This window comes from Oncorhynchus masou, chromosome 27, assembly GCF_036934945.1.
Source record: "Oncorhynchus masou masou isolate Uvic2021 chromosome 27, UVic_Omas_1.1, whole genome shotgun sequence".
Taxonomy (NCBI): Eukaryota; Metazoa; Chordata; class Actinopteri; order Salmoniformes; family Salmonidae; genus Oncorhynchus; species Oncorhynchus masou.
The window spans coordinates 30,580,941-30,604,096 of record NC_088238.1 but is presented as its reverse complement, the minus strand read 5'-3'; the positions used below and the strand labels follow the sequence as shown (position 1 = coordinate 30,604,096).

The 23,156-nt window shown below is 49.9% G+C and overlaps 1 protein-coding gene across 2 annotated transcripts in view; it reads left to right on the top strand.

Annotated features, from left to right (window-relative positions):
* Positions 1–23,156, top strand: part of LOC135515979 (zinc finger protein 800-like) — a 55,720-nt gene that overhangs the window by 10,820 nt on the left and 21,744 nt on the right. For both annotated transcript variants that reach the window (XM_064939891.1, XM_064939890.1), the window contains exon 2: positions 4,785–4,959. In XM_064939891.1, the coding sequence (XP_064795963.1) occupies positions 4,797–4,959 (163 nt within the window). In that variant the 5' untranslated portion in view covers positions 4,785–4,796. The remainder of the gene's footprint in view (positions 1–4,784; positions 4,960–23,156) is intronic.

The following is a 23,156-nucleotide window of genomic DNA, read 5'->3' as shown; positions in this document are numbered from 1 at the left end:
ATCTGTCCATAGGACCACTTTAAGCCGTACACTCCACAGAGCTGGGTTTTACAGGAGAGCGGCCAGAAAAAAAGCCATTGCTTAAAGAAAACAATAAGCAAACACGTTTGGTGTTTGCCAAAAGGCATGTGGGAGACTCCCCAAACATATGGAACTCTGGTCAGATTGAGCTTTTTGGCCATCTAGGAAAACGCTATGTCTGGCACAAACCCAACACCTTGCATCACCCTGAAAACACCATCCCCACAGTGAAACATGGTGATGGCAGCATCATGCTTTGGGATGTATTTCATCGGCAAGGACTGGGAAACTGGACAGAATTGAAGGAATGATGGATGGTGCTAAACACAGGGAAATTCTTGAGGGGAAACCTGTTTCAGTCTTCCAGAGATTTGAGACTGGGACGGAGGTTCACCTTCCAGCAGGACAATGACCCTAAGCATACTGCTAAAGCAACACTCGCTCGAGTGGTTTAAGGAGAAACATTGAAATGTATTGGATTGGCCTAGTCAAAGCCCAGGCCTCAATCCAATTGAGAATCTGTGGTATGGCTTAAAGATTGCTGTACACCAGCGGAACCCATCCAACTTGAAGGAGCTGGAGCAGTTTTGCCTTGAAGAATGGGCAAAAATCCCAGTGGCTAGATGTGCCAAGCATATAGAGACATACCCCAAGAGACTTGCAGCTGTTATTGCTGCAAATGTGGCTCTACAAAGTATTGACTTTGGGGGGTGAATAGTTATGCACGCTCAAGTTTTAGAGTTTTTTTTGTCTTATTTCTTGTCTGTTTCACAATAAAAAATATTTTGCATCTTCAAAGTGGTAGGCATGTTGTGTAAATCAAATGATTCAACCCCCCCCAAATCTATTTTAATTCCAGGTTGTAAGGCAACAAAATAGGAAAAATGCCAAGGAGGGTGAATACTTTCACAAACCACTGTATACCATTCAAAGCCTAATTGAATAATTTCACTATATTCAGCATCTGTTTATTTTGACACATCTAGCAATCGGTGCCCTTCTTTGTGAGGCATTGGAAAACCTCCCTGGTCTTTGTGGTTAAATCTGTGCTTGAAATTCAATGCTCCATCGAGGGACTGTACAATTATCTTTAAAGGATGAGGTAGTCATTTAAAAATCATGTTCACCACTATTATTGAACACAGAATGAGTCCATGCAACCTATTATGTGACTTGTTGAGCACATTTTGACTTCTGAACATATTTTAGACTTGCCATGACAAAGGGGTTGAATACTTATTAACTCAAGACCATTTCAGCTTTTCATTTTTTAATGAATTTGTAAACATTTCTAAAAACAAAATTCCACTTTGACATTATGGGGTAGTTTGTGTGTGTGTGTGTGTGTGTGTGTGTGTGTGTATCAGTGACCACAATTTTAATTGTCTCAATTCAAAATTCAGGCTGTAACACAACAAAAAGGGGAGCTTTATACTTTCTGAAGGCACTGTACATACAGAAAGCCAATCAATTCAATTAAAATCAATTAAATTCAAGGGCTTTATTGGCATGGGAAACATGTGTTAACATTGCCAAAGCAAGTGAGGTAGATAATATATAAAGTGAAATAAACAATAAAAATTAACAGTGAACATTACACATACAGAAGTTTCAAAACAATAAATACATTACAAATGTCATATATACAGTGTTTTAACAATGTACAAATGGTAAAGGACACAAGATGAAATAAATAAGCATAGATATGGGTTCTATTTACAATGGTGTGTGTTCTTCACTGGTTGCCCTTTTCTCGTGGCAACAGGTCACAAATCTTGCTGCTGTGATGGCACACTGTGGAATTTCACCCAGTAGATATGGGAGTTTATCAAAAATGGATTTGTTTTCGAATTCTTTGTGGATTTGTGTAATCTGAAGGAAATATGTCTCTCTAATATGGTCATACATTGGGCAGGAGGTTAGGAAGTGCAGCTCAGTTTCCACCTCATTTTGTGGGCGGTGAGCACATAGCCTGTCTTCTCTTGAGAGCCATGTCTGCCTACGGTGGCCTTTCTCAATAGCAAGGCTATGCTCACTGAGTCTGTACATAGTCAAAGCCTTCCTTAATTTTGGGTCAGTCACAGTGGTCAGGTATTCTGCCGCTGTGTACTCTCTGTGTAGGGCCAAATAGCATTCTAGTTTGCTCTGTTTTTTTGTTAATTCTTTCCAATATGTCAAGTAATTATCTTTTTGTTTTCTCATGATTTGGTTGGGTCTAATTGTGCTGCTGTCCTGGGGCTCTGTAGGGTGTGTTTGTGTTTGTGAACAGATCTCCAGGACCAGCTTGCTTAGGGGACTCTTCTCCAGGTTCATCTCTCTGTAGGTGATGGCTTTGTTGTGGAAGGTTTGGGAATCGCTTCCTTTTAAGTGGATTTATAGAATTTAACGGCTCTTTTCTGGATTTTGATAATTAGTGGACTGGACCATCAAGAGACAGATTGGTACAGTAAAACCCCATTTCTTATTTCCTCTGAGGTCATCAGAGACCATCCTCATTAGTTTGGTCAGGTGTATGTCTGTGGTTAGGGTAGGAGGAGCCATGGCTCAGGCATTCCCCCCCCTCTCCAAGGGAGGGAGGGAGGGAGGGAGGAAGGGAGAGAGAGAGAGAAGAGTCCCTTATCTCCGACAGACGAGTGTGAGAGCGAGAGAGAAAGTGTATTAGCTGGGTGTGCTGGGAAGCATCTCCATCACCCTGGAGAGAGAAACCGAGAGACAGACAGGCGAGAGTCTTACCCCGCCAGTAGTGTAACCACCACCCACCCTTATCAGACCCAGCCAAACAATGCCACACCACCCACCCTTATCAGACCCAGCCAAACAATGCCACACGACACAGCAGGTGTCTAGATCAGCAACAGCACCGCTGATCAAATAGTGCTTGGCATAATGAGTCATTAGATATCTTTTACTCAGACCAATTATGCAGCTATAGAAGCAGTTCCGTAGTGCAATATACAGTATTTCTGTGGCTCTCCTATATTTATTATTATTATTTTTTATTTCACCTTTATTTAACCAGGTAGGCAAGTTGAGAACTAGTTCTCATTTACAATTGCGACCTGGCCAAGATAAAGCAAAGCAGTTCGACACATACAACGACACAGAGTTACACATGGAGTAAAACAAACATACAGTCAATAATACAGTATAAACAAGTATATATACGTTGTGAGCAAGTGAGGTGAGATAAGGGAGGTAAAGGAGAAAAAAAAGGCCATGGTGGCGAAGTAAATACAATATAGCAAGTAAAACACTGGAATGGTAGATTTGCAATGGAAGAATGTGCAAAGTAGAAATACAAATAATGGGGTGCAAAGGAGCAAAATAAAGAAATAAATTAAATACAGTAGGGAAAGAGGTAGTTGTTTGGGCTAAATTATAGGTGGGCTATGTACAGGTGCAGTAATCTGTGAACTGCTCTGACAGTTGGTGCTTAAAGCTAGTGAGGGAGATAAGTGTTTCCAGTTTCAGAGATTTGTGTAGTTCGTTCCAGTCATTGGCAGCAGAGAAATGGAAGGAGAGGCGGCCAAAGAAAGAATTGGTTTTGGGGGTGACCAGAGAGATATACCTGCTGGAGCGTGTGCTACAGGTGGGAGATGCTATGGTGACCAGCGAGCTGAGATAAGGGGGGACTTTACATAACAGGGTCTTGTAGATGACATGGAGCCAGTGGGTTTGGCGACGAGTATGAAGCGAGGGCCAGCCAACGAGAGTGTACAGGTCGCAATGGTGGGTAGTATATGGCAGTATGTGACAAAATGGATTGCACTGTGATAGACTGCATCCAATTTGTTGAGTAGGGTATTGGAGGCTATTTTGTAAATGACATCGTCGAGGATTGGTAGGAAAGTCAAGGGTATGTTTGGCAGCATGAGTGAAGGATGCTTTGTTGTGAAATAGGAAGCCAATTCTAGATCTAACTTTGGATTGGATATGTTTGATATGAGTCTGGAAGGAGAGTTTACAGTCTAACCAGACACCTAAGTATTTGTAGTTGTCCACGTATTCTAAGTCAGAGCCGTCCAGAGTAGTGATGTTGGACAGGCGGGCAGGTGCAGGTAGCGATCGGTTGAAGAGCATGCATTTAGTTTTACTTGTATTTAAGAGCAATTGGAGGCCACGGAAGGAGAGTAGTATGGCATTGAAGCTTGCCTGGAGGGTTGTTAACACAGTGTCCAAAGAAGGGCCAGAAGTATACAGAATGGTGTCGTCTGTGTAGAGGTGGATCAGAGACTCACCAGCAGCAAGAGCAACCTCATTGATGTATACAGAGAAGAGAGTCGGTCCAAGAATTGAACCCTGTGGCACCCCCATAGAGACTGCCAGAGGTCCGGAGAGCAGACCCTCCGATTTGACACACTGAACTCTATCAGAGAAGTATTTGGTGAACCAGGCGAGGCAATAATTTGAGAAACCAAGGCTGTCAAGTCTGCCGACGAGGATGTGGTGATTGACAGAGTCGAAAGCCTTGGCCAGATCAATGAATACGGCTGCACAGTAATGTTTCTTATCGATGGCGGTTAAGATATCGTTTAGGACCTTGGGCGTCGCTGAGGTGCACCCATGACCAGCTCTGAGACCAGATTGCATAGCAGAGAAGGTATGGTGAGATTCGAAATGGTTGGTAATCTGTCTCAGTGTTTCCCTGACCATCGTATAACCCAAAAGTGTCTGTGAGGTTTAAAAGGTAAACCTCACAATTCTCTGTCTGTCTGTCTGTCTGTCTGTCTGTCTGTCTGTCTGTCTGTCTGTCTGTCTGTCAGAGTTCCAGCAGGATGGAGGTGGAGATGGAGGAGATCCCCCAGGACGAGCCCCAACCTGAGCCTGAGAGCCATGTTACCAGAGACCAGTGCTGCCAGACAGACGAGCCACAGCCCAGCAGCCCTAACCCAATGACTGACCTTAACCCTGGCCCCGACGCAGCCCCCAGGACACCAGGTAAGACTGCCTGCTTGTCTACACCAACCCATCCTTAGTTTGATTGAAGTCCTTAAAACATACTGCGGATCACTAGTGAAAGGCGCTATATAGACAAAATATATATATTCATTCATTGTTGGTCAGTCTGTCCTGCCTGAGGGGAGGAGAGTGGCATGACAGAGGAGAGTGGCATGACAGAGGAGAGTGGCATGACAGAGGAGAGTGGCATGACAGAGGAGAGTGACATGACAGAGGAGAGGAGCGTGACATGACAGAGGAGAGTGACATGACAGAGGAGAGTGACATGACAGAGGAGAGTGACATGACAGGAGAGGAGAGTGACATGACAGAAGGGAGGAGAGGAGAGTGACATGACAGAGGAGAGTGACATGACAGAGGAGAGGAGAGTGACATGACAGAGGAGAGGAGCGTGACATGACAGAGGAGAGGAGAGTGACATGACAGAGGAGAGTGACATGACAGGAGAGTGACATGACAGAGGAGAGGAGAGTGACATGACAGAGGAGAGTGACATGACAGAGGAGAGGAGAGTGTGACATGACAGAGGAGAGTGACATGACATGACAGAGAGGAGAGTGACATGACAGAGGAGAGGAGAGTGACATGACAGAGGAGAGGAGAGTGACATGACAGAGGAGAGGAGAGTGACATGACAGAGGAGAGGAGAGTGACATGACAGAGGAGAGGAGTGACATGACAGAGGAGAGTGACATGACAGAGGGGAGTGACATGACAGAGGAGAGTGACATGACATGACAGAGGAGAGTGACATGACAGAGGAGAGGAGAGTGACATGACAGAGGAGAGGAGAGTGACATGACAGAGGAGAGTGACATGACAGAGGAGAGGAGAGTGACATGACAGAGGAGAGGAGAGTGACATGACAGAGGAGAGGAGAGTGACATGACAGGAGAGGAGAGTGACATGACAGAGGAGAGAGTGACATGACAGGAGAGAGTGACATGACAGGAGAGAGTGACATGACAGGAGAGAGTGACATGACAGAGGAGAGTGACATGACAGAGGAGAGTGACATGACAGAGGAGAGGAGTGACATGACAGAGGAGAGGAGAGTGACATGACAGGAGAGGAGAGTGACATGACAGGAGAGGAGAGTGACATGACAGGAGAGGAGAGTGACATGACAGGAGAGGAGAGTGACATGACAGAGGAGAGGAGAGTGACATGACAGAGGAGAGGAGAGTGACATGACAGATGAGAGTGACATGACAGAGGGAGAGAGTGACATGACAGGAGAGGAGAGTGACATGACAGAGGAGAGGAGAGTGACATGACAGAGGAGAGGAGAGTGACATGACAGAGGAGAGGAGAGTGACATGACAGAGGAGAGGAGAGTGACATGACAGAGGAGAGGAGAGTGACATGACAGAGGAGAGGAGAGTGACATGACAGAGGAGAGGAGAGTGACATGACAGAGGAGAGGAGAGTGACATGACAGAGGAGAGGAGAGTGACATGACAGGAGAGGAGAGTGACATGACAGAGGAGAGGAGAGTGACATGACAGAGGAGAGGAGAGTGACATGACAGAGGAGAGGAGAGTGACATGACAGAGGAGAGGAGAGTGACATGACAGAGGAGAGGAGAGTGACATGACAGAGGAGAGGAGAGTGACATGACAGAGGAGAGGAGAGTGACATGACAGAGGAGAGGAGAGTGACATGACAGGAGAGGAGAGGAGAGTGACATGACAGAGGAGAGGAGAGTGACATGACAGGAGAGGAGAGGAGAGTGACATGACAGAGGAGAGTGACATGACAGAGGAGAGGAGAGTGACATGACAGAGGAGAGGAGAGTGACATGACAGAGAGGAGAGTGACATGACAGTAGAGAGTGACATGACAGGAGAGAGTGACATGAGAGGAGAGGAGAGTGACATGACAGGGAGGAGAGTGACATGACAGACAGGAGAGAGTGACATGACAGGAGAGAGTGACATGACAGGAGAGAGTGACATGACAGGAGAGAGTGACATGACAGAGGAGAGGAGAGTGACATGACAGAGGAGAGGAGAGTGACATGACAGGAGAGGAGAGGAGAGTGACATGACAGAGGAGAGTGACATGACAGGAGAGGAGAGGAGAGTGACATGACAGAGGAGAGGAGAGTGACATGACAGGAGAGGAGAGTGACATGACAGAGGAGAGACATGACAGAGGAGAGTGACATGACAGAGGAGAGTGACATGACAGAGGAGAGTGACATGACAGAGGAGAGGAGAGTGACATGACAGAGGAGAGGAGAGTGACATGACAGAGGAGAGGAGAGTGACATGACAGAGGAGAGGAGAGTGACATGACATGACAGAGGAGAGGAGAGTGACATGACAGAGGAGAGGAGAGTGACATGACAGAGGAGAGTGACATGACAGAGGAGAGGAGAGTGACATGACAGAGGAGAGGAGAGTGACATGACAGAGAGTGACATGACAGAGAGTGAGAGTGACATGACAGAGGAGAGGAGTGACATGACAGAGGAGAGGAGAGTGACATGACAGAGGAGAGGAGAGTGACATGACAGGAGAGGAGAGTGACATGACAGAGGAGAGGAGAGTGACATGACAGAGGAGAGAGTGACATGACAGAGGGAGGAGAGTGACATGACAGAGAGTGACAGACAGAGGAGAGTGACATGACAGAGGGAGAGAGTGACATGACAGGAGAGGAGAGTGACATGACAGAGGAGAGGAGAGTGACATGACAGAGGAGAGGAGAGTGGAGAGGAGAGTGACATGACAGAGGAGAGAGTGACATGACAGGAGAGAGTGACATGACAGGAGAGGAGAGAGTGACATGACAGAGGAGAGGAGAGTGATGACAGTGACATGACAGAGAGGAGAGTGACATGACAGAGGAGAGGAGAGTGACATGACAGAGGAGAGTGACATGACAGGAGAGGAGAGGAGAGTGACATGACAGGAGAGGAGAGGAGAGTGACATGACAGAGGAGAGTGACATGACAGGAGAGGAGAGTGACATGACAGAGGAGAGGAGAGTGACATGACAGAGGAGAGGAGAGTGGCATGACAGGAGAGGAGAGTGACATGACAGAGGAGAGGAGAGTGACATGACAGGAGAGGAGAGTGACATGACAGAGGAGGGAGTGACATGACAGAGGAGAGGAGAGTGGCATGACAGAGGAGAGGAGAGTGACATGACAGAGGAGAGGAGAGTGACATGACAGAGGAGAGGAGAGAGTGACATGACAGGAGAGGAGAGTGACATGACAGAGGAGAGGAGAGTGACATGACAGGGAGAGTGACATGACAGGAGAGGAGAGTGACATGACAGAGGAGAGGAGAGTGACATGACAGGAGAGGAGAGTGACATGACAGAGGAGAGGAGAGTGACATGACAGGAGAGGAGAGTGACATGACAGAGGAGAGGAGAGTGACATGACAGAGGAGAGGAGAGTGACATGACAGAGGAGAGGAGAGTGACATGACAGAGGAGAGTGACATGACAGGAGGAGAGTGACATGACAGAGGAGAGGAGAGTGACATGACAGAGGAGAGGAGAGTGACATGACAGAGGAGAGGAGAGTGACATGACAGGAGAGGAGAGTGACATGACATGAGGAGAGGAGAGTGACATGACAGGAGAGGAGAGTGACATGACAGGAGAGGAGAGTGACATGACAGGAGAGGAGAGTGACATGACAGAGGAGAGGAGAGTGACATGACAGAGGAGAGGAGAGTGACATGACAGAGGAGAGGAGAGTGACATGACAGAGGAGAGGAGAGTGACATGACAGTGACATGACAGAGGAGAGGAGAGTGACATGACAGAGAGGAGGAGAGTGACATGACAGAGGAGAGGAGAGTGACATGACAGGAGAGTGACATGAGGAGAGGACATGACAGGACAGGAGAGTGACATGACAGAGGAGAGGACAGTGACATGACAGAGGAGAGGAGTGTGACATGACAGAGAGGAGAGGAGAGTGACATGACAGAGGAGAGGAGAGTGACATGACAGAGGAGGAGAGTGACATGACAGAGGAGAGGAGAGTGACATGACAGAGGGAGGAGAGTGACATGACAGAGGAGAGGAGAGTGACATGACATGAGGAGAGGAGAGTGACATGACAGAGGAGAGTGACATGACAGAGGAGAGTGACAGTGACATGACAGGAGAGGAGAGTGACATGACAGAGGAGAGTGACATGACAGAGGAGAGAGTGACATGACAGGAGGAGAGTGGAGAGGAGAGTGACATGACAGAGGAGAGGAGAGTGACATGACAGAGGAGAGGAGAGTGACATGACAGAGGAGAGGAGAGTGACATGAGAGGGAGAGTGACATGACAGAGGAGAGGAGAGTGACATGACAGAGGAGAGACATGACAGGAGAGTGACATGACAGAGGAGAGTGACATGAGAGGAGAGTGACATGACAGAGGAGAGGAGAGTGACATGACAGAGGACAGGAGAGTGACATGACAGAGGAGAGGAGAGTGACATGACAGAGGAGAGTGACATGACAGAGGAGAGGAGAGTGACATGACAGAAGAGAGGAGAGGAGAGTGACATGACAGAGGAGAGAGAGTGACATGACAGAGGAGAGGAGAGTGACATGACAGAGGAGAGTGACATGACAGAGGAGAGTGACATGACAGAGGAGAGTGACATGACAGAGGAGAGGAGAGTGACATGACAGAGGAGAGGAGAGTGACATGACAGAGGAGAGGAGAGTGACATGACAGGAGAGGAGAGTGACATGACATGACAGGAGAGGAGAGTGACATGACAGAGGAGAGGAGAGTGACATGACAGAGGAGAGGAGAGTGACATGACAGTAAGAGAGGAGAGTGACATGACAGGAGAGGAGAGTGACATGACAGAGGAGAGTGACATGACATGACAGGAGAGGAGAGTGACATGACAGGAGAGGAGAGTGACATGAGGAGAGGAGAGGAGAGTGACATGAGAGGAGGATGACAGAGGAGAGTGACATGACAGAGGAGAGTGACATGACAGAGGAGAGGAGAGTGACATGACAGAGGAGAGGAGAGTGACATGACAGAGGAGAGGAGAGTGACATGACAGAGGAGAGGAGAGTGACATGACAGGAGAGGAGAGTGACATGACAGAGGAGAGGAGAGTGACATGACAGAGGAGAGGAGAGTGACATGACAGAGGAGAGGAGAGTGACATGACAGGAGAGGAGAGTGACATGACAGAGGAGAGGAGAGTGACATGACAGAGGAGAGGAGAGTGACATGACAGAGGAGAGGAGAGTGACATGACAGAGGAGAGTAGAGTGACATGACAGAGGAGAGGAGAGTGACATGACAGAGGAGAGGAGAGTGACATGACAGAGGAGAGGAGAGTGACATGACAGGAGAGGAGAGTGACATGACAGAGGAGAGTGACATGACACAGGAGAGGAGAGTGACATGACAGAAGAGAGGAGAGGAGAGTGACATGACAGAGGAGAGGAGAGTGACATGACAGGAGAGGAGAGTGACATGAGAGGAGAGGAGAGTGACATGACAAAGGAGAGGAGAGTGACATGACATGACAGGAGAGGAGAGTGACATGACAGAGGAGAGGAGAGTGACATGACAGAGGAGAGGAGAGTGACATGACAGAGGAGAGGAGAGTGACATGACAGAGGAGAGGAGCGTGACATGACAGAGGAGAGTGACATGACAGGAGGAGAGTGACATGACAGAGGAGAGGAGAGTGACATGACAGAGGAGAGGAGAGTGACATGACAGAGGAGAGGAGAGTGACATGACAGAGGAGAGGAGAGTGACATGACAGAGGAGAGGAGAGTGACATGACAGGAGAGGAGAGGAGAGTGACATGACAGAGGAGAGGAGAGTGACATGACAGAGGAGAGGAGAGTGACATGACATGACAGAGAGGAGAGTGACATGACAGAGGAGAGGAGAGTGACATGACAGGAGAGAGAGTGATGACAGAGAGGAGAGTGACATGACAGAGGAGAGTGACATGACAGGAGAGGAGAGTGACATGACAGAGGAGAGGAGAGTGACATGACAGAGGAGAGGAGAGTGACATGACAGGAGAGGAGAGGAGCGTGACATGACAGAGGAGAGGAGAGTGACATGAGAGGAGAGGAGAGTGACATGACAGAGGAGAGGAGAGTGACATGACAGAGGAGAGGAGAGTGACATGACAGAGGAGAGGAGAGTGACATGACAGAGAGAGAGTGAGAGGAGAGTGACATGACAGAGGAGTGACATGACATGACAGGAGAGAGTGACATGACAGAGGAGAGGAGAGTGACATGACAGAGGAGAGTGACATGACAGAGGAGAGGAGAGTGACATGACAGAGGAGAGGAGAGTGACATGACAGAGGAGAGGAGAGTGACATGACAGGAGAGGAGAGTGACATGACAGAGGAGAGGAGAGTGACATGACAGAGGAGAGGAGAGTGACATGACAGAGGAGAGGAGAGTGACATGACAGAGGAGAGGAGAGTGACATGACAGAGGAGAGGAGAGTGACATGACAGAGGAGAGGAGAGTGACATGACAGAGGAGGAGAGGAGAGTGACATGACAGAGGAGAGGAGAGTGACATGACAGAGGAGAGGAGAGTGACATGACAGAGGAGAGGAGAGTGACATGACAGAGGAGAGGAGAGTGACATGACAGATGAGAGTGACATGAGGAGAGTGACATGACAGAGGAGAGGAGAGGATGACAGGAGAGTGACATGAGACATGACAGAGGAGAGTGGCATGACAGAGGAGAGGAGAGTGACATGACATGACAGAGGAGAGGAGAGTGACATGACAGGAGAGGAGAGGAGCGTGACATGACAGAGGAGAGGAGAGTGACATGACAGAGGAGAGGAGAGTGACATGACAGGAGAGAGTGACATGACAGAGGAGAGGAGAGTGACATGACAGAGGAGAGGAGAGTGACATGACAGAGGAGAGGAGAGTGGCATGACAGAGACATGACAGAGGAGAGTGACATGACAGAGGAGAGGAGAGTGACATGACAGAGGAGAGGAGAGTGACATGACAGGAGAGGAGAGTGACATGAGAGGAGAGGAGAGTGACATGACAGAGGAGAGGAGAGTGACATGACAGAGGAGAGGAGAGTGACATGACAGAGGAGAGGAGAGTGACATGACAGGAGAGTGACATGACAGAGGAGAGGAGAGTGACATGACAGAGGAGAGGAGAGTGACATGACAGGAGAGAGTGAGAGGAGAGTGACATGACAGAGGAGAGGAGAGTGACATGACAGGAGGAGAGTGACATGACAGAGGAGAGTGACATGACAGAGGAGAGGAGAGTGACATGACAGAGGAGAGGAGAGTGACATGACAGAGGAGAGGAGAGTGACATGACAGGAGAGGAGAGTGACATGACAGGAGAGGAGAGTGACATGACAGAGGAGAGGAGAGTGACATGACAGGAGAGGAGAGTGACATGACAGGAGAGGAGAGTGACATGACAGAGGAGAGTGACATGACAGAGGAGAGGAGAGTGACATGACAGAGGAGAGGAGAGTGACATGACAGAGGAGAGGAGAGTGACATGACAGAGGAGAGGAGAGTGACATGACAGAGGAGAGGAGAGTGACATGACAGAGGAGAGGAGAGTGGCATGACAGAGGAGAGGAGAGTGACATGACATGACAGAGGAGAGGAGAGTGACATGACAGGAGAGGAGAGGAGCGTGACATGACAGAGGAGAGGAGCGTGACATGACAGAGGGAGGAGAGTGACATGACAGAGGAGAGGAGAGTGACATGACAGAGGAGAGGAGAGTGACATGACAGAGGAGAGGAGAGTGACATGACAGAGGAGAGTGACATGACAGAGGAGAGGAGAGTGACATGACAGAGGAGAGGAGAGTGACATGACAGAGGAGAGTGACATGACATGACAGAGAGTGACATGAGAGAGGAGAGTGACATGACAGAGGAGAGAGAGGAGACATGACATGACAGAGGAGAGTGATGACAGGAGAGGAGAGTGACATGACAGAGAGGAGAGGAGAGTGACATGACAGAGAGGAGAGTGACATGACAGAGGAGAGGAGTGACATGACAGAGAGTGACATGAGAGTGAGTGACATGACAGGAGAGAGGAGCAGAGAGAGGAGAGTGACATGACAGAGGAGAGGAGAGTGACATGACAGGAGAGGAGAGTGACATGACAGAGGAGAGGAGTGACATGACAGAGGGAGAGTGACATGACAGGAGAGGAGAGTGACATGACAGAGGAGAGGAGAGTGACATGACATGAGGAGAGGAGAGTGACATGACAGAGTGACATGAGGAGAGTGACATGACAGAGGAGAGGAGAGTGACATGACAGAGGAGAGGAGAGTGACATGACAGGAGAGGAGAGTGACATGACAGAGGAGAGGAGAGTGACATGACAGAGGAGAGGAGAGTGACATGACAGAGGAGAGGAGAGTGACATGACAGAGGAGAGGAGAGTGACATGACAGAGGAGAGTGATGACAGGAGGAGAGTGACATGACAGAGAGAGGAGAGTGACATGACAGTGATGAGAGTGACATGACAGGAGAGTGGAGAGTGACATGACAGAGGAGAGTGACATGAGGAGAGGAGAGTGACATGACAGAGAGGAGAGTGACATGACAGAGGAGAGGAGAGTGACATGACAGAGGAGAGGAGAGTGACATGACATGACAGGAGAGGAGAGTGACATGACATGACAGGAGAGGAGAGTGACATGACAGGAGAGGAGAGTGACATGACAGAGGAGAGTGACATGACAGAGGAGAGGAGAGTGACATGACAGGAGAGGAGAGTGACATGACAGAGGAGAGTGACATGACAGGAGGAGAGTGACATGACAGAGGAGAGGAGAGTGACATGACAGAGGAGAGGAGAGTGACATGACAGAGGAGAGGAGAGTGACATGACAGGAGAGGAGGAGTGACATGACAGAGGAGAGGAGAGTGACATGACAGGAGAGGAGAGGAGAGTGACATGACAGGAGAGGAGAGTGACATGACAGGAGAGGAGAGTGACATGAGAGGAGAGTGACATGACAGAGGAGAGGAGAGTGACATGACAGAGGAGAGGAGAGTGACATGACAGAGGAGAGGAGAGTGACATGACAGAGGAGAGGAGAGTGACATGACAGAGGAGAGGAGAGTGACATGACAGAGGAGAGGAGAGTGACATGACAGAGGAGAGGAGAGTGACATGACAGGAGAGAGTGACATGACAGGAGAGAGTGACATGACAGGAGAGAGTGACATGACAGAGGAGAGGATGAGGTGACATGACAGGAGAGGAGAGTGACATGACAGGAGAGTGACATGACAGAGGAGAGAGTGACATGACAGGAGAGAGTGACATGACAGGAGAGAGTGACATGACAGAGGAGAGGAGAGTGACATGACAGAGGAGAGGAGAGTGACATGACAGAGGAGAGGAGAGTGACATGACAGAGGAGAGGAGAGTGACATGACAGAGGAGAGGAGAGTGACATGACAGAGGAGAGGAGCGTGACATGACAGGAGAGTGACATGACAGGAGGAGAGTGACATGACAGAGGAGAGTGACATGACAGAGGAGAGGAGAGTGACATGACAGGAGAGGAGAGGAGAGTGACATGACAGAGGAGAGGAGAGTGACATGACAGAGGAGAGGAGAGTGACATGACAGAGGAGAGGAGAGTGACATGACAGAGGAGAGGAGAGTGACATGACAGAGGAGAGGAGAGTGACATGACAGGAGAGGAGAGTGACATGACAGAGGAGAGTGACAGAGGAGAGTGACATGACAGAGGAGAGGAGAGTGACATGACAGAGGAGAGGAGAGTGACATGACAGAGGAGAGGAGAGTGACATGACAGAGGAGAGGAGAGTGACATGACAGAGGAGAGGAGAGTGACATGACAGAGGAGAGGAGAGTGACATGACAGAGGAGAGGAGAGTGACATGACAGAGGAGAGGAGAGTGACATGACAGAGGAGAGGAGAGTGACATGACAGAGGAGAGGAGAGTGACATGACAGGAGGAGAGGATGAGGAGAGTGAGTGACATGACAGAGGAGAGTGACATGACAGAGGAGAGACAGAGTGACAGATGAGAGAGAGTGACATGAGAGAGAGAGTGACATGACAGGAGAGAGTGACATGACAGGAGAGAGTGACATGACAGAGGAGAGGAGAGTGACATGACAGGAGAGGAGAGTGACATGACAGAGGAGAGGAGAGTGACATGACAGAGGAGAGGAGAGTGACATGACATGACAGAGGAGAGGAGAGTGACATGACAGAGGAGAGTGACATGACAGGAGAGGAGAGAGTGACATGACAGAGGAGTGACATGACAGGAGAGTGACATGACAGAGGAGAGGAGAGTGACATGACAGAGAGGAGAGTGACATGACAGGAGAGGAGAGTGACATGACAGAGGAGAGGAGAGTGACATGACAGGAGAGGAGAGTGACATGACAGAGGAGAGGAGAGTGACATGACAGAGGAGAGGAGAGTGACATGACAGAGGAGAGGAGAGTGACATGACAGAGGAGAGGAGAGTGACATGACAGGAGAGGAGAGGAGCTTGACATGACAGAGGAGAGGAGCGACAGTGACATGACAGAGGAGAGTGACATGACAGAGGAGAGGAGAGTGACATGAGAGGAGAGTGACATGACAGAGGAGAGGAGAGTGACATGACAGAGGAGAGGAGAGTGACATGACAGAGGAGAGGAGAGTGACATGACAGAGGAGAGGAGAGTGACATGACAGAGGAGAGGAGAGTGACATGACAGAGGAGAGGAGAGTGACATGACAGAGGAGAGGAGAGTGACATGACAGAGGAGAGGAGAGTGACATGACAGGAGAGGAGAGGATGAGTGACATGACAGAGGAGAGGAGAGTGACATGACAGAGTGAGAGGAGAGTGACATGACAGAGGAGAGGAGAGTGACATGACAGAGGAGAGGAGAGTGACATGACAGAGGAGAGGAGAGTGACATGACATGAGGAGAGGAGAGTGACATGACAGAGGAGAGGAGAGTGACATGACAGAGGAGAGGAGAGTGACATGACAGGAGAGGAGAGTGACATGACAGAGAGTGAGAGGACAGTGACATGACAGAGGAGAGGAGAGTGACATGACAGAGGAGAGGAGAGTGACATGACAGAGGAGAGTGACATGACAGGAGAGAGTGACATGACAGAGGAGAGTGACATGACAGAGGAGAGTGACATGACAGAGAGAGAGGAGAGGAGAGTGACATGACAGAGGAGTGACATGACAGGAGAGTGACATGACAGGAGAGAGTGACATGACAGAGGAGAGTGACATGACAGAGGAGAGGAGAGTGACATGACAGAGGAGAGGAGAGTGACATGACAGAGGAGAGGAGAGTGACATGAGAGAGGAGAGTGACATGACAGAGGAGAGGAGAGTGACATGACAGAGGAGAGGAGAGTGACATGACAGAGGAGAGGAGAGTGACAGAGGAGAGTGACATGACAGAGGAGAGGAGAGTGACATGACAGGAGAGAGTGACATGACATGAGAGGAGAGGAGAGTGACATGACATGAGGAGTGACATGACAGAGGAGAGGAGAGTGACATGACAGAGGAGAGGAGAGTGACATGACAGGAGAGGAGAGTGACATGACAGAGGAGAGGAGAGTGACATGACAGAGGAGAGTGGAGAGGAGAGTGACATGACAGAGGAGAGGAGAGTGACATGACAGGAGGAGAGGAGAGTGACATGACAGAGGAGAGGAGAGTGACATGACAGGAGAGGAGAGTGACATGACATGACATGAGAGAGTGACATGACAGAGGAGAGGAGAGTGACATGACAGAGGAGAGGAGAGTGACATGACAGGAGAGAGTGACATGACAGAGGAGAGTGACATGACAGGAGAGGAGAGTGACATGACAGAGGAGAGGAGAGTGACATGACAGAGGAGAGGAGAGTGACATGACAGGAGAGGAGAGTGACATGACAGAAGAGAGGAGAGGAGCGTGACATGACAAGGGAGAGGAGAGTGACATGACAGAGGAGAGGAGAGTGACATGACAGAGGAGAGGAGAGTGAGTGACATGACAGAGGAGAGGAGAGTGACATGACAGAGGGAGGAGAGTGACATGACAGGAGAGTGAGAGTGACATGACAGTGAGAGGAGAGTGACATGACAGGAGAGAGTGACATGACAGAGGAGAGGAGAGTGACATGACAGAGGAGAGTGACATGACAGAGGAGAGGAGAGTGACATGACAGAGGAGAGGAGAGTGACATGACAGAGGAGAGGAGAGTGACATGACAGGAGAGGAGAGTGACATGACAGAGGAGAGGAGAGTGACATGACAGAGGAGAGGAGAGTGACATGACAGAGGAGAGGAGAGTGACATGACAGAGGAGAGGAGAGTGACATGACAGAGGAGAGGAGAGTGACATGACAGGAGAGAGAGAGAGTGACATGACAGGAGTGGAGAGTGACATGACAGAGGAGAGTGACATGACAGAGGAGAGGAGAGTGACATGACAGGAGAGGAGAGTGACATGACAGGAGAGGAGAGTGACATGACAGGAGAGTGACATGAGGAGAGTGACATGACAGAGGAGAGGAGAGTGACATGACAGAGGAGAGGAGAGTGACATGACAGAGGAGAGGAGAGGAGAGTGACATGACAGGAGGAGAGTGACATGACAGAGGAGAGGAGAGTGACATGACAGAGGAGAGGAGAGTGACATGACAGGAGAGGAGAGTGACATGACAGAGGAGAGTGACATGACAGAGGAGAGTGACATGACAGAGGAGAGGAGAGTGACATGACAGGAGAGGAGAGTAACATGACAGGAGAGGAGAGTGACATGAGAGGAGAGTGACATGACAGGAGAGGAGAGTGACATGACAGGTGAGAGTGACATGACAGAGGAGAGTGACATGACAGAGGAGAGTGACATGAGTGACAGAGGAGAGTGACATGACAGGAGGGAGTGACATGACAGAGGAGAGGAGAGTGACATGACAGGAGAGGAGAGTGACATGAGAGGAGAGTGACATGACAGAGGAGAGGAGAGTGACATGACAGAGGAGAGGAGAGTGACATGACAGAGGAGAGGAGAGTGACATGACAGAGGAGAGGAGAGTGACATGACATGACAGGAGAGGAGAGTGACATGACAGAGGAGAGGAGAGTGACATGACATGACAGGAGAGGAGAGTGACAAGAGAGGAGAGTGACATGACAGGAGAGGAGAGGAGAGTGACTTGACAGAGGAGAGTGACATGACAGAGAGTGAAATGACAGAGGAGAGTGACATGACAGAGGAGAGTGACATGACAGAGGAGAGTGACATGACAGAGTGACAGAGGAGAGTGACATGACAGAGGAGAGTGACATGACAGGAGAGGAGAGTGACATGACAGGAGAGGAGAGTGACATGACAGGAGAGAGTGACATGACAGAGGAGAGAGAGTGACATGAGAGTGACATGACAGGAGAGAGAGGAGATGACATGACAGGAGAGGAGAGTGACATGACAGGAGAGAGTGACATGACAGAGGAGAGGAGAGTGACATGACAGAGGAGAGGAGAGTGACATGACAGAGGAGAGGAGAGTGACATGACAGAGGAGAGGAGAGTGACATGACAGAGGAGAGGAGAGTGACATGACAGAGGAGAGGAGAGTGACATGACAGAGGAGAGGAGAGTGACATGACAGAGGAGAGGAGAGTGACATGACAGAGGAGAGGAGAGTGACATGACAGAGGAGAGGAGAGTGACATGACAGAGGAGAGTGACATGACAGAGGAGAGGAGTATGACATGACAGAGGAGTGACATGACAGAGGAGAGTGACATGACAGAGGAGGAGAGTGACATGACAGAGGAGAGGAGAGTGACATGACAGAGGAGAGGAGAGTGACATGACAGAGGAGAGGAGAGTGACATGACAGAGGAGAGGAGAGTGACATGACAGAGGAGAGGAGAGTGACATGACAGAGGAGAGGAGAGTGACATGACAGAGGAGAGGAGAGTGACATGACAGGAGAGGAGAGTGACATGACAGGAGAGGAGAGAGTGACATGACAGAGGAGAGGAGAGTGACATGACAGAGGAGAGTGACATGACAGAGGAGAGGAGAGTGACATGACAGAGGAGAGGAGAGTGACATGACAGAGGAGAGGAGAGTGACATGACAGAGGAGAGGAGAGTGACATGACAGAGGAGAGGGAGAGTGACATGACAGAGGAGAGGAGAGTGACATGACAGAGGAGAGGAGAGTGACATGACAGAGGAGAGTGACATGACAGGAGAGGAGAGTGACATGACAGGAGAGAGTGACATGACAGGAGAGAGTGACATGACAGGAGAGAGTGACATGACAGAGGAGAGGAGAGTGACATGACAGAGGAGAGTGACATGACAGAGGAGAGTGACATGACAGGAGAGAGTGACGTGACAGAGGAGAGGGGAGTGACATGACAGGAGAGAGTGACATGACAGGAGAGAGTGACATGACAGAGGAGAGTGACATGACAGAGGAGAGTGAGAGTGACATGACAGAGGAGAGTGACATGACAGAGGAGAGGAGAGTGACATGACAGAGGAGAGGAGAGGAGTGACATGACAGAGGAGAGGAGAGTGACATGACAGAGGAGAGGAGAGTGACATGACAGAGGAGAGGAGAGTGACATGACAGGAGAGAGTGACATGACAGAGGAGAGGAGAGTGACATGACAGAGGAGAGGAGAGTGACATGACAGAGGAGAGGAGAGTGACATGACATGACAGGAGAGTGAGAGTGACATGACAGAGGAGAGGAGAGGAGAGTGACATGAGAGGAGAGGAGAGTGACATGACAGAGGAGAGTGACATGACAGGAGGAGAGTGACAGTGACATGACAGAGGAGAGGAGAGTGACATGACAGAGGAGAGGAGAGTGACATGACAGAGGAGAGGAGAGTGACATGACAGAGGAGAGGAGAGTGACATGACAGAGGAGAGGAGAGTGACATGACAGAGGAGAGGAGAGTGACATGACAGAGGAGAGGAGAGTGACATGACAGAGGAGAGGAGAGGAGAGTGACATGACAGAGGAGAGGAGAGTGACATGACAGGAGAGAGTGACATGACAGAGGAGAGGAGAGTGACATGACAGAGGAGAGTGACATGACAGGAGAGTGACATGACAGGAGGAGAGTGACATGACAGAGGAGAGGAGAGTGACATGACAGAGGAGAGGAGAGTGACATGACAGAGGAGAGGAGAGTGACATGACAGAGGAGAGGAGAGTGACATGACAGGAGAGGAGAGTGACATGACAGAGGAGAGGAGAGTGACATGAGGAGAGGAGAGTGACATGACAGAGGAGAGTGACATGACAGGAGAGAGTGACATGACAGAGGAGAGGAGAGTGACATGACAGGAGAGAGTGACATGACAGGAGAGAGTGACATGACAGAGGAGAGGAGAGTGACATGACAGAGGAGAGGAGAGTGACATGACAGAGGAGAGGAGAGTGACATGACAGAGGAGAGGAGAGTGACATGACATGAGGAGAGGAGAGTGACATGACAGGAGAGGAGAGTGACATGACAGGAGAGGAGAGTGACATGACAGGAGAGGAGAGGAGAGTGACATGACAGAGGAGAGGAGCGTGACATGACAGGAGAGTGACATGACAGGAGGGAGTGACATGACAGAGGAGAGGAGAGTGGCATGACAGAGGAGAGGAGAGTGACATGACAGGAGAGAGTGACATGACAGGAGAGGAGAGTGACATGACATGACAGAGGAGAGTGACATGACAGAGGAGAGGAGAGTGACATGACAGGAGAGGAGAGTGACATGACAGAGGAGAGGAGAGTGACATGACAGAGGAGAGTGACATGACAGAGGAGAGGAGAGTGACATGACAGAGGAGAGGAGAGTGACATGACAGAGGAGAGGAGAGTGACATGACAGAGGAGAGGAGAGGAGCGTGACAGAGGAGAGGAGAGTGACATGACAGAGGAGAGGAGAGTGACATGACAGGAGAGGAGAGTGACATGACAGAGGAGAGGAGAGTGACATGACAGAGGAGAGGAGAGTGACATGACAGGAGAGGGAGAGAGTGACATGAGAGGGAGAGAGTGACATGACATGACAGAGGAGAGTGACATGACAGAGGGAGGAGAGTGACATGACAGAGGGAGGAGAGTGACATGACATGAGAGGAGAGTGACATGACAGAGGAGAGGAGAGTGACATGACAGAGGAGAGGAGAGTGACATGACAGAGGAGAGGAGAGTGACATGACAGAGAGGAGAGGAGTGACATGACAGGAGAGGAGAGTGACATGACAGAGGAGAGGAGTGACATGAGAGGAGAGTGACATGACAGAGGAGAGGAGAGTGACATGACAGAGGAGAGGAGAGGAAAGTGGCATGACAGAGGAGAGTGACATGACAGGAGAGAGTGACATGACAGAGGAGAGGAGAGTGACTTGACAGAAGAGAGGAGAGTGACTTGACAGAGGAGAGAGGAGCGTGACATGACAGAGGAGAGGAGAGTGACATGACAGAGGAGAGGAGAGTGACATGACAGAGGAGAGGAGAGACATGACATGAGAGGAGAGAGTGACATGACAGAGGAGAGGAGAGTGACATGACAGGAGAGGAGAGTGACATGACAGAGGAGAGGAGAGTGACATGACAGAGGAGAGGAGAGTGACATGACAGAGGAGAGGAGAGTGACATGACAGAGGAGAGGAGAGTGACATGACAGAGTGGGAGAGGAGAGTGACATGACAGAGGAGAGGAGAGTGACATGACAGGAGAGAGTGACATGACAGGAGAGAGTGACATGACAGGAGAGAGTGACATGACAGAGGAGAGGGGAGTGACATGACAGGAGAGAGTGACATGACAGGAGAGAGTGACATGACAGAGAGAGTGACATGACAGAGGAGAGTGACATGACAGGAGAGGAGAGGAGCGTGACATGACAGAGGAGAGGAGCGTGACATGACAGAGGAGAGGAGCGTGACATGACAGAGGAGAGGAGCGTGACATGACAGTGAGAGGAGAGTGACATGACAGAGGAGAGGAGAGTGACATGACAGAGGAGAGGAGAGTGACATGACAGAGGAGAGGAGAGTGACATGACAGAGGAGAGGAGAGTGACATGACAGAGGAGAGGAGAGTGACATGACAGAGGAGAGGAGAGTGACATGACATGACAGAGGAGAGGAGAGTGACATGACAGAGTAGAGGAGAGGAGTGACATGACAGAGGAGAGGAGAGTGACATGACAGAGGAGAGTGACATGACATGAGGAGAGGAGAGTGACATGACAGAGGAGAGGAGAGTGACATGACAGAGGAGAGGAGAGTGACATGACAGAGGAGAGGAGAGTGACATGACAGAGGAGAGGAGAGTGACATGACAGAGGAGAGGAGAGTGACATGACAGAGGAGAGGAGAGTGACATGACAGAGGAGAGGAGAGTGACATGACAGGAGAGGAGAGTGACATGACAGAGGAGAGGAGAGTGACATGACAGAGGAGAGTGACATGACAGGAGAGAGTGACATGACAGAGGAGAGGAGAGTGACATGACAGGAGAGGAGAGGAGAGTGACATGACAGAGGAGAGGAGAGTGACATGACAGAGGAGAGGAGAGTGACATGACAGAGGAGAGGAGAGTGACATGACAGAGGAGAGGAGAGTGACATGACAGAGGAGAGGAGAGTGACATGACAGAGGAGAGGAGAGTGACATGACAGAGGAGAGGAGAGTGACATGAGAGTGACATGACAGAGGAGAGGAGAGTGACATGACAGAGGAGGAGAGTGACATGACAGGGAGGAGAGTGACATGACAGGAGAGAGTGACATGACAGAGGACAGTGAGGAGAGGAGAGTGACATGACAGGAGAGAGTGACATGACAGAGGAGAGTGACATGACAGGAGGGAGTGACATGACAGAGGAGAGGAGAGTGACATGACAGAGGAGAGGAGAGTGACATGACAGAGGAGAGGAGAGTGACATGACAGGAGAGGAGAGTGACATGACAGAGGAGAGGAGAGTGACATGACAGAGGAGAGGAGAGGAGAGTGACATGACATGACAGAGGAGAGGAGAGTGACATGACAGAGGAGAGGAGAGTGACATGACAGAGGAGAGGAGCGTGACATGACAGAGGAGAGTGACATGACAGGAGGAGAGTGACATGACAGGAGAG